The sequence below is a fragment of the Pavona decussata genome, unplaced genomic scaffold (genome assembly GCF_977016875.1).
Source record: "Pavona decussata unplaced genomic scaffold, jaPavDecu1.1 SCAFFOLD_52, whole genome shotgun sequence".
Classification (NCBI taxonomy): domain Eukaryota; kingdom Metazoa; phylum Cnidaria; class Anthozoa; order Scleractinia; family Agariciidae; genus Pavona; species Pavona decussata.
In genome coordinates, this window is record NW_028145474.1 from 988,697 (window position 1) to 1,001,204 (window position 12,508).

At 39.0% G+C, this 12,508-nt stretch overlaps 2 protein-coding genes across 3 annotated transcripts in view; one reads left to right on the plus strand and one right to left on the minus strand.

Annotated features, from left to right (window-relative positions):
- The window catches only part of LOC146480801 (tudor domain-containing protein 7-like), a 34,769-nt gene extending 29,953 nt beyond the window's left edge, over positions 1-4,816 (minus strand). For both annotated transcript variants that reach the window (XM_085109165.1, XM_085109164.1), the window contains exons 1-2: positions 3,905-4,816; positions 175-222 (exon numbers count right to left, since the gene is read on the minus strand). In XM_085109165.1, the coding sequence (XP_084965291.1) occupies positions 175-222; positions 3,905-4,652 (796 nt within the window). In that variant the 5' untranslated portion in view covers positions 4,653-4,816. The remainder of the gene's footprint in view (positions 1-174; positions 223-3,904) is intronic.
- Positions 4,817-5,078: 262 nt separating this feature from the next.
- LOC146480802 (small ribosomal subunit protein eS8-like) lies at positions 5,079-12,007 on the plus strand. Its single transcript, XM_085109145.1, has 7 exons — positions 5,079-5,122; positions 5,991-6,097; positions 7,335-7,434; positions 7,808-7,931; positions 8,799-8,850; positions 9,508-9,640; positions 11,841-12,007. Exons 1-7 carry the CDS (start codon positions 5,119-5,121, stop codon positions 11,948-11,950), a joined length of 630 nt encoding a protein of 209 aa, XP_084965271.1. The 5' UTR covers positions 5,079-5,118; the 3' UTR covers positions 11,951-12,007.
- Positions 12,008-12,508: the final 501 nt, after the last annotated feature.

Consider the following 12,508-nt stretch of genomic DNA (forward strand, 5'->3'; position numbering starts at 1 on the left):
ATTCGTAGATCAAAAAACAGACATGGTGGTGCAAGAATACAACAAAATTGTAACAGAAATTTTGTGCACATTCAGTTAGCCATAAACGTGGTTGTGAACTAAGATAACTTCCAGTATTGCCCCTGTCCTACTCCTCAGCATTTGTTTGTTCAACTGTAACAATTCAAAACATACCTGGGCTCCTTGGTTTCTTTTTCCATTTCTTCCTATCCACAGGCTCGTCTAAAATGCAAGGAGCACAAAGTCAAGTTTTACTGGAGCCCATTTACTGTCTATTCATTGTACCATTGTTGCCTTGTTACATGTTCTAAGTTTTACGGCAACACAGCTGTTATCAAGGCTTGGCCAAAAGATTGCAATGAGCTACACAACTGTAAAAAACTCATTACTCAGGGTCTCAACTACATCATATGGGTTACATTGTGCAGTTCCAGAAAATATCCATACTCCCTCCATGGAAGGTATTTTGTTTCGCCCCTCCACCCAGGAAATTCCAGGGTAGCTTCATACTTTGCTTCTAAAATTTAGGCTTTTAAGATCCCCCCCCCCCCTTCCCCTAGGAATTTCTGATGACCTTCCTTCGGGTGGGTATGAATTTTTTTTGGAACTGCACTTTCCTTTAGAAACTTTGTGCGTAAAACTTGGAATGACAATACCAGGAATGATGAGATGAACTGTTGTTTTTTGCAGATTTTAAAGTTTTACATAGTACTTTGTCCTTTATCAACACCAGTAGTGATAAATAATTTTTGTTGATCTTGTTTTGTTCGTTTTTAACTAGTCACTGAAGGATATAATGGTTATTTATACAAGTGTATTTTGGTTAGTTAGCTTTCAGAGATAGCTAACTCTTTAAATCTGAATCTAAATAACGTCTATGTATGTATGTACAGACTGTGCGTTGCTACCAGGGTTTTCAAAATGAAAAAAAGTACCAGGAGGTAATGTGAAAGTAGCTGAAGTACAATAAAATTGCACCGCATTATTGGTGCTGTGCAGTGAAAGCCGGAAGGGGGCAGGGTGTGGGGGGGGGGGGGGGGGGGGTCACGGCAAATTTTTAAATTTTGCATACCCAGTTGTAAACTGAATTATAAACAAGAGTTTTCTTCAAAATATCACTCAGATAAATGTAGCAACGATTTTTAATTCATACTTTGGAGACAAAAAGTACCCAGCGCAAACGCTAAAAGTAGCTGGTGACTTGCGTCGGGCGTCGGGTGCTTTTGAAAACCCTATGCTACCTGTCGCCATTAGCTCCTACCATCTTGTGCCATACCAGTGAACCATTAGCAGCTTAGTAAAGTTACCAACAACACACAAAAAATGCTGGCTGAAATTCCACAAAAGCATCACCTTTCAACTCATTCATACAAAATATTTATTATAACATAGCTAGTAAATTCATGCAATCAATTGCATGCACATGCTTCATATTCCCATTGTGCAGGCTGATGACCTCAGCAAACAAATGCCTCAAGAATTCAAAACAATTTTCTCCACAAGTGACTTCAGTATTTTGCATTCAAAAATGGGAAAAACTTCAGACAAGACGAGAACTGAGACAAGATCATTGAAGCGTAGCAAAATGTAAACAATGCATTGAATTGTAGCAGAGGGATTTCTCTTTAAACCACCGTATTGAAAATGTTATAAAAACAATAATTGGTTCATGTATCAGCTGTGCGTTCTTTGTGATATATGAAGCACTTGGAAGTTTGGAGAGCACTCAAGAAGCCAGAATTGCTCTCAGCCACGCCTCAAGCAACTCTTACGCATCGCTGTGCTCTCGAAACTTCCCGCATGCTTCATATCTTGATGAACTCAAGCTGATGAATCAATAATAATTATTGTTAATTGCAGTGTTCCAAATAAGAGAGGGGAATCTCAGATAAAAAACCTTAGGAAGCTGACTTCCTTCCTGACCCAATAGACTGAATTAAGACTTGGAGAGAAATTAACCTACTGGTCCATTTAAACTCTTCATAGGCTCCCTGACTTTAAAAATTTTCTGGAACACTGATTTACTGCCCAAGACTTAGTTAACCAACAACTTGCCTTAAAAAGACGAACCCATCACATAAATGGTCCTATTATGAACAGTCCCAAAAAGAAAAGAGGATTTTAGTTTTTCGTCTGGGTTTGAGTTACTATGGCAGGTTCCACAAGAGGAGAATGGGGTGGATCGCACTAATATGTCCCCTAATGCAGAGGGATCTACCGCTGCTAAATACTTTTGTGCATTGTGTGGTTCCAGAAAATATCCATACCCCCACCACGGAGGGAATTTCACATAGGACCCCCCCACCCCCCAAGATTTTCCATTTTCAAGGTATTTTCTTAACCCCCCCCACCCCTTCAGAAATTCCTCAAATACAGAATACACCCCCACCCCCCTCTGGAAAAGTTTTATTTCAAAAGAACGCCTCAAAAATCAGTTTGATGTGACATTTCAGAAATATCAAGAACTGCCTACACGAGGAGAAAATATGCGTTATCGAAGAGCGCGCGCGCTGTTCAATTTCACCGGTAGAGTTTGCCAAAAAGCTCTTGATACTGAAATAATTGTTGTGTTTCATATTTACCTGTGGTCATTGACATCAAACTTTACCATTAGCTTCACTGAAGATTTTAAATCTAAATTGTTGGAATAAGTCCGGCAATGCAAAAATGTGTTTTTCATTTAATTTGCATATGTCATGTTTATGTTCCCATGCAAATTTTAGGAGATCAAAAAGATTATCGCTTTAGTTCTACTCAATTGATGATTTTTCTCCTGGTAATCATTCAGTCTAGTTATTTTAGTCAATAGTTTTCCTATTGAATCGGAATAGCATGGACAAAATAAGCATTAACAGGGCAGGGAGACAAATAGAGATTTCAGATCGTAACTTGAAACCGCAGACGAAATGGAGCCGCAAAACGAAATTAGCATGTTCACGTTCTTATGCAAATTTTGTATGGGATCAATAACACATTAAAAGAATGTTGAATTGGCTCTATTTTGTTGAATTTTGGCATAGAAATTAAGTTAATAGTTTTGGACTTTAAGTTGAAATACTTTGGACAAAATAAGTTTTAACACGGGTCAGTTTTGACAAACCATAATTGACCCCGGGAATTGACCTTTGCCCATAACTCTACACAGCATACAAAAATAACAAACAAATATTTCAATGATTTATGTAAAATTGTGGCTTTCACTTTATAGCCATAAAAAATTTTCCCTTTTAAACATTGATACAAATTCAATTGTTCCCAGTAAACAATATTGTCTACGCAAGAAAGTTTCACAAACAACAGTTTTATAATAACTGAGTCACGCAACGCAGATATAGATTTCTTGTCTCAGTTGGAGTACTTCGCTTACAAAGGCTTTTCGGAGAAGAGAAACATGTTTTTAATGTAACAAGGATTTCTTTAAAACAGTTAAACAAAGTAATGTCTTCAAGAAAGATCTACGAAGTTGCAAAGTTGGTAAGTTACAATTTTGAACATTTATGTCTGACATGAACGTGAAGTTGACCCTCTGGAAACTTATCCAACCATTCACCCCTCCTCCCCTCTGGAATTTCCTGGGCCATTGACCCCGCCCCCACCCCTCTGGAATTTCCAATTCCCTCCGTGGTGGGGGTATGGATATTTTCTGGAACCACACATTTGTTAATAAAGTTCATTCATTCATTCATTCATTTAACAGGCCAATTCCGAGTTGCTGTGAACCTCATTGTGAAAGCGAGGCTAAGTGCAAAGTTTTGATAATGAAAATTAGTTTTCATTCATATGCAAACAAAACTAGTTTTCACATGAAAAGCTTTTGCACTTAGCCTCGCTTTCATAATGAGGTTCACAGCAACAAGGAAATGGCCTATTGACCGAAACCCATGAAACATTTAATAATTTATACCTGGATGAGAAACCGCCATGCCCTTCCTGCTATTAGCTGAGGTAATTTCCTGTGCCTTCTGCTCCACCTGGCGGACCACTCCCCGCTCCACCACAGACCTGTTGATTGCAGGCTGCTGTGATACTATCTCAACTTTTCTTGAGCTAGTTGTGTTTGCTGCAGCATTCTGCTGTGCCTGTGCAACAAGTCCTCGTGATGCTAACGTTCTAATAATGGACTGGTTAGTGGCTTGGTTGACTGCCTGTCTCATCATTCGTGGAGGAATGAAACGGTTTACAGGACCAGAACGAGAAGGCAATGATGGCCTTGCATTAATCACAGGGCTTGTTACAGCCATAACTGGCGTCCGTAAAACCACTGGTCTAGTAGCAACCATTGGTCTATTGACAGCTACTGGCCTACTCGCATAAGGCCTGCTGACAAAAGTGGGTCGCCGAGGTTTAGCTAGAGGTTTAGAACGTTTTTTTGGCTTCTTCTGCTTTGCAATCAGTTTTGCGACGTGTTTGTCGGATTCGCTAGCGACTCCCTTTACAACCATTTCTCCGTCCAAGTCTTTTGTTAAGCTGGCCACATTAGGTATACTCCTGATGTAGGATTCAAGAGAAGCGTGGCCAATCTCTCTGAAAGGGATAGAAGAGAAAGTAATACTCTTAAACTCCCTGTCAAGTCGACGGAGTGGCACTCCACGAGGGCTGCTTATGAGAACTGCTCGGAGCATCGCCTCCGTTTTCTTCTTTTGTTCCTCCATTTTTCACACTGCACAATAATTTTCTGTCAAACTTGATTCACACGTCAGGTCAAGTGTTGCATGAAACAAAGTTTTTCTTTCTCTTTTGGTGGTTTTGCTTCAAAACATGTGAAGGAAGTCATGGCGGGTAAACATGGCGCCTCCTTCCGTCGTGTCGAACGTGAGGCACTGGAAATGAGTTTGCCTCCTCTCTCCCCTCCCTAACGGCGACATGGCCTCTACAACTGATTATTGTGCTTTCACTTCTTTAGGCGTAAAATTGTAAAAATAAGACATGACTGAAATAAATTTATGACAAGATTTATACAAAAAACTTATAAATAGGATACCAACCATTTCCCTACGAAATTAGCAAGTTCTGCTGAGATTTTAACCCTTCCCTTACCCCTCCCTAGAGTTATTGACTCAGTCCATTTCCCAGCCTGCTTTGCATGAGTTCGTCCTCTTCTGTCCTTGTCCGTCCAAGATGGGTGAGTGAGGGAAAGAATCCTTGATTTCAATCCATCTAATCTTGGCGTCATGGTTGACATCTACAATGTAGTGTAACCGTGAGAACAGAGTATACCCTAAAGAAAGTTATTGTTAAATTTGGGTGCAAAGATTCCTCTCTTGTCACATTTCAGGGATCGATTCCTAACATGAAATTCGTCGCTACTTTGGTCATTGCTTCTATTTTTGAGTGGTCTTTGTGTGAAAACTTCTGGTTCCAAGATCTCTCTTTTCGTAGTAACATTCAAGAATAAAATGGTTAACAATCGGAACTTCCATTTACACACCAGCAGTGTGATAAATATTAAAATCAACCTTATTTTATCGTATAAAATTTTGTCCTGTTGTTGTAGTCAATGTGTCCCATTTTGGTCTTATATTCACGTGCGTTTAGTACATCGCTCACTGGCTGTCAGTTTGCGGTGAAGAAAACAGAAGACCTTCTGTCGAGACTGTTCGTATTTGTAAATGGAATTGTTGTTCTTAACAACCATGTAAGCTTGGGTAGAGGGAGAACATGGAACATGGCTTTGGGCATGTGAAGTGATTCACCAGTGGATTTTTAATGTTAATAACATGTAAGCTTCACAAAAAATAAAACTGTTAAACATTGCAAACCATAAAGAGTTTTTATGCTTGATATTAGTTTTATTTAAAACTGTAGCAACCACTGGTTTTCTGAGAAGACCTCTTGCTTATTGCATGCATCTTGGGTTACACTGTGTTGTAGCAGTCAATAAGAGGAAAAAAGTACTTTTCTTTGCAGGAAAAAAAAAGCAGTGAAGTGGATTGAACTTACTTACAAATTACAGTACTTCTTAATGTTTGTATTGCTTGTTTGAATCGTAGGAATTTCCCGTGATTCTTGGCATAAGAGGCGCAATACTGGTGGTAAGAAAAAGGCAATCAGAAAAAAGAGGAAGTATGAACTTGGTCGACCACCAGCCAATACCAAGGTAATGTGCTTTTGCAAGGCTTGTAGCTTGCAGTAGTTTATGGCAATGTGCTGTATCAAAAAATGACCCTTATGTACAGTACCGCCTAAATCCATATGTACATCGGCTGTGGCTTTCACGAGGGCAGTACATGCGTTTTTCCCTTGCATCCACCTCGAGAAGTACGAATGAAGCACAAGACAAAACCAAGACGAAACCTAGGGAATCACATTTAAGGGCGTGAATTTAAACGGCTAGAGAAAATGCATGGACGGCTTGCGTACGTAAAATTACACGAACGTGGAAATCCATGCACCTAAAACAGTCCCGAGATTAGTCTCCTATGTGACAACTCCAAAGAACGGCTGCATTTCAAGGTGGTGTTTCATGTTTCATGCGGTTTACTTGAGAAAAAAATCTATTCAACAGAAAACAATAAAATTGAAATAGGCTATAAGATGCTATTGTGTCTGGGCCTCGTCCTTTTGACTGCGGTAAATTTTCAACCTAGGTTTCATCTCGTGAACTGCACAGTTTCATCTCGTTCCTCTCGCAGGCCTTCACATGTTCTGCCCTTGCGGTTCATGAGTGCCAATGTGCATATGGATTCAGCCGGTACAGTGCTCTGATGATAGTCCTACCACCGAATTGGCAACAATTTAGATGGTTGGAAATAAAAGGGTTTAAACCTAAAGTGAATAAATCAAAATAAAATTGTAGTTATATTCCACTTATTTTCCATTGCAACCAGTTGTATGCACTTGATCGAAGAAACATCAGTTGATGAACCATGAATGATAAAACCCAACATCTTTCTGGGAAGCGTTTGACTTGTAAGCATATTTGCATTCTTCCTCTTAGAAGCATGTGCAGTTTTAGGGCTTAAAATTTACGTTACTTATGGATAAAGAGTAAAAATGAAGTGCAAGCTCACATTGTTTGCGATTCACACTTTGTACAGTACAACGTTTCTTCAAACAAGTATCTTTGTTCAAATGCACTTTTTATCTGCAGGATGAGGTCCAACCTCAACATGCTTTTGTAGGAAAGAATGGCAAGATAAGCCAACTTTTTATTTAGGGTGTACGAAATGTTTCCTTCGTATAACAGTTTGTTATAAACAATTAATGAGGAGTTTCAACATTTGAAAAGCTTCAAGTACTTGTGTCTACTTACAGGACATTAAACATGAAGACCAATACGGGTAGGATACACTGAAATTAACAGTTTTTTTGTCTTGTTTATCTACTGTGTGCAGATTGGAGGCAAACGTATCCACACTGTTCGTACTCGTGGTGGAAACACAAAGTTCCGAGCTTTGAGACTTGATACTGGCAATTACTCTTGGGGATCTGAAAGTATGGCTTTTATATTAACCTTTAAAGCATTGATATTTCCATTTTGAACTTTATGCTGTTGAGAATGAAAAGGTGAAAGTAAAGATATGAATTGCTGGTTTGAGTTATTTATGTATCCTCAAAAATTAGCTACATGAGATGTTGTTTTATTTGCAAGGGCAGCGTGATGATGCTTAACTTGGTGGAAGAGTGTTTTACCGTTTTGGTGATCTTATCACTCTTGTGACCATATTTGTCATAGTTACACTGATTGCCCAAGCTCAAAAAATTAATTCTCCATTGACCAAACTAATTCCTTTGCCTTTTGTGTCTGACAACATATTTTTAGGAGAAACTAGGTTTTAAAATAACTATTGTTACTGATAATTTGTAGGTGTCACACGCAAAACTCGTGTCATCGATGTTGTGTACAATGCTAGTAACAACGAGCTGGTGAGAACAAAGACGCTTGTGAAGAATTGCATCGTGCAGGTGGACTCCACTCCATTCAGACAGTGGTGAGTTGTAGGGGGTTACTGTAAATATATAAAAATAAATTGTCTTTGTTTTAATGAGGGTGGGACTCAGTAGTCTTAAAGACTGACAAACCTGTGACGCTTGAATTCCTGATCAAATTAGGATTAGAAATCTTTGGTTTGTGAGTTAAGGATCAGGAGAAAGACCCTTCAATGCAAGGACAGTGGTTTGAGATTAGGTTACTCTCTGCATTGTCTTCTTGTTTCCTAAAGACGTTTCCTTAAACTCAACTCCACATCATCTCTGTTCACCCAGTTGTTTACAGTCAATCCACGTCACACGTGACCAGTATTTTTGAAATTTGAACCGAGTGTAAATTCACATGTCAGTTTTGAACATTGCCGGCGAGATTTCAGAGTTCCCGTAGAAATTTCCCTAGTTTATTGACGGTATAAAGCTATGGATGTTTATTTATGTTACAGCATTAAGTATTTCAAGAATAACCGATTTTATCTCAAGTATTTTGAATCTTTTTTTCAGTTAATGTGTCTTTTTCGGAAAGATTTCCAGAGAGATGTTTAACATTCCATTCAAATGCCAGACATTACGAAGACAAATTCGAATGTTCATTTCATTCTCGGAAATACTGGTCACGCATGACATGGATTGACTTTAATAGGTACCATCAGCTTACTGTTGAAGTAACCCTGCAATTAATATTTGGCTCAACTCAGTTGATGTATTAATAACTTTGTAATCGGGGTAATAAAGTCCAGTTGTTGATGAAACCAAATATTCATTTTCTCTCCCCCACCCACACATTATTGACCCTGAAGTGGACTAGTATCCCACTGGTTAGACAGTTGAAGTAGGCAGTTTAAAATTGTTTCATTCATTTATTTTGACAGGTACGAGGCACATTATGGCATGCCTCTTGGACGCAAGAAGTCTGCCAAAGTGGTAAGTATTGGCTCATGAAATAATTTATAGACCAACCATGATTCTTGGGCACGCAAATGTAGTCATTGTAGCTATGAACAAATATTAAATGTACACAATTATTTGCCTCTGCTTTTATTTCAATCTGTGACAAATTTTCTCACCTGCTAAAATTATTGCTTTTAATTTTGTTGTGGCATTGTTTTGACAGTTTTAGTCAATTTCCACAATGTAATTTCTTGTTGCAGAGTCACATTAAATTTAATGTTTCTGCAAAGAATGCATATATCTTCTTTTTGTTCAGGAAATCACAAACATGCCCTAAACTTGTCCAGTTCTCTCATTCCCCACCAATTTGTCTGGTAAACTTTCATAAATTTTTGGGTTTCTTTTCGCTACACTAAATTTTCAAGAATTACAAAAATTGTCTGTGTGTTTGTTTGGGCCATTTACTGCACAGCAAAATGAGAAATCCTTCTGTAAAGCGTGCACAAACTGTGCAAGCTTTTGTTCCCCTCAGTCAACCAAGAATAACTTTACATGCTCCTTTTACACAAAGGCCTACCACATCATGGGAGAGATATCTTGATTTAGAACCGGTTTCCCCTAAAGAAAAAGGTTACAAAATGTTTGAAGACCAGTATGGATAGCATGGTTACTGATGCTGAGATTATTTAGGTGGAAAGTGAAGAAACCGATGTGCTGAACAAAACGCGCTCAAACCACTGTCAGCGCAAGATGGAAGTACGTAAAGGAGCTGCTAAACTTGTATCTCAGCTGGAGGAGCAGTTCATCACTGGAAGACTGTATGGTAAGACATCTTTGGCTAAATTTATAACGATGAGGGCAGTGTTGATCAAATCAACAATTGCTCGAGCGAGAGCCATTAGTGGAAAACCAAACTATGTCAATGACGTCGCAAATCTGCATTTTTCTTGCGGAATCCTGTGACATGATCCTGGTGTGCTCTGCTTGCTCTCCAGCTGTCAGTTCTACATGTGGATGCTCAGTGTTTTTCTGTTACAACTCTTTATCAAAGTACCTGAAACATTGTAACCCCAACCTCAAATTTACATTGACAATCCTAAAACTCACGACTGCCCTTCTTTAAACTTTGTAGTTACATACGATCTTATTTTATAGTATGCCTTGTTGCAATGTGCTTAGCTTTATTGATAGAGTGGTTTTCATTGAGTGTCGTAAAACCAAAACCAAAGCAATTACTCTGGCCAATTACAACAGGTGCAAGCAGCGCAATGAACCAATCAGAATTCAAAGCAAATACATTTAACCGGCGCCAAGCGCAGGAAAACACGTGCAAGAGAGGCGCAATTGGTTTTGGTTTTACATCTTGTTGGTTGAGTTTTATCAACCAATCACAGCGCGTAGTAAAGTAAAACCAAAGCAAAAACACAATTGAAGGTCCGAGAGCATAACCGACTTATGTCGAATTTTAGCGCGGCTTTCGATTTCGCACGGATTTGTCCGAATTTTGGCTCTCCCTGGTTTGAAAACATTTCGCGGTTTTACAATCGTGGACAAAACTCCTTGACAAAACCAAACACGAACAGAACAAAAACCACTTGCTTACTTCTCCCTCCCACCCCCTCCCCCTATGCAATGACAACCGAACACAGACAGCCAAAAAAACACTCACTTACTGTTTCTCCCTTCATAATTCTAACACAGTTACTTCTCCCTCCCCCCCTCCCCCTTATGCAATGTTGATGTGGGAAGCGATGCTTGCCAGGAAACTGTTTGTGACCCAAAAGACAACATTGAGTCAGGGGGAGGGGGAGGGGGATTTGGTAGTGTGCTAGTCCACAAGTGAACGTGCTTGGAAGGCAAATTTTTTTATAGGTTTTGTCCACGTCAGACTCGTTTTCCAAATTATCGGTAGGCTAAAAGTTTTCACTGTCCACGAGCCGTGTCTAGCCGCACCAGTTGTTGTTGCTATAAGTAACGTTTGAGATGATATCATGGTTTGCTTTTGCGGGTTGTAACAAGCCCAAAATAGATCAAGGCAGTCGGGATAAACAACTTGTGTATCGTACTGGCTAGTTGGTTTCGCTTTTGTTTGGTGAAGTTTGTAAACGCACGACATCTATGGATCTTTTGAAAAGTTATGAAATTGGCGAATGCAGTTCACAGGAACTGGTGGAAATGTTGTCCAAAGAATCTTTCCTTGGTAGTGAATCCCGCGGGAGCATCAGAGACAAATCCCGCCATGTGCAAGGTGTTTTGCAAGCCTTAGTTGTGGTTTGCCAGGCTTGAAATTCGGTGTGTAACGATTAACTTGACAATTTCGAGGCAATGATTCAATAAAAGTACGATTAACATAGATTTTCAACGGTTAACACCGACTGCTCGTGAAAAGAATAGATAGTCTTTACCTTTTAATAGAACTGCCGTTAATCGTTGTTAATCGTTGAAATGGCTACATGTCTTCCTGTTAATCGTGTAGAATGCTAGTATTTTGCGTTATCAAGAGTGATATGTCGACAAACGGGACAAAGCTGGATTTTACGCCAGGAAATGGACACATTTTCTCTTGGAGAATGTAACTGTTTACATTTCGGACATTCCTGTCACGTACGTAGTAGTTTGTAACAGAATCAAATAAAAGCGTGACAGCGCTTCCGCGAAAAACACCGCTTTCGTGTGCCATGTTTCAAAGACAACGAGTGTATATTGAATACAAGTATTTAATCCTCAGTGCATTGTCCTTTTGGTCAACCAGTGTCTATTATGTTACCGATATATCTTTACCAAGATGGTAAAATTTCTCAATGGCACTAATACGAAACACAAAGCGGCGTGAACAAATACTGGACAATGGTTTTCAATCGAATTGCAGTTCACATGCAAAAGTTTGGACAAATCTGAGCTACATCGAAAAACGGGCTGAAATTCGACATAGGTCGGTTATGCTCCCAGCCCTTCAATTGAAAACCACTCTAATATTGTAATTAATTACTCAATTCATTAATCAACGGTAATGATTTTTGTAGCTTGTGTGTCATCAAGACCGGGCCAGAGTGGACGGTGCGATGGTTACATACTGGAAGGCAAAGAACTTGAGTTTTATGTCCGTAAGATCAAGGCAAAGAAGGCCAAGTAAAATGTGTCCTGCAATTTGTACAAACTGAAACACCAATAAAAGTACATTTCAAAAGAACTGTGACTGATTTGTAATTACTGAGGGTGATATTATATTTTATAACTGTCCTCCAAGAACTGGATAAAATATCATTCAATAATATTTATTGAAGGGTTTTGGTGCATAACTGACCTGATAGTGCATTTTAGATCTCTTTTTATTGTTTTAGTTCAAATTCACCAGATTTGTGGCCTTCAATATCTCTTCAGGAAATGTTGCTCCAATGTTTGATCTGCTGTTCAAGCAGTCTAAAATGTACCAAAGGTCAGTTGTACACTGAGCGCTTTAAGGGGGGATTTGACCTAAATGCCATTTTTCTGCCACTTGACATGGCTTTAATGGAAATATCTCGTTCACGTTTCAAGCAATCCAAAAACCCTATCATCATCCCATGAATCTGTGTTTTGTGAATTTTTGGGTTATTTGGGAGGAGATAATTTTTCTACAAGGATTGGTAAAATTAAGAGAAAATAATAAGAAATATTGAAGATTTAGTGAAGTTTTAAAATTAGAATTTGT

Excerpts from the sequence above, each read along its gene's own strand:
- LOC146480802 (XM_085109145.1), top strand. Across the intron at positions 7,435-7,807 it reads TTACTCTTGGGGATCTGAAA|GTGTCACACGCAAAACTCGT; the intron begins GTATGGCTTTTA and ends GATAATTTGTAG. Across the intron at positions 8,851-9,507 it reads GCAAGAAGTCTGCCAAAGTG|GTGGAAAGTGAAGAAACCGA; the intron begins GTAAGTATTGGC and ends GAGATTATTTAG.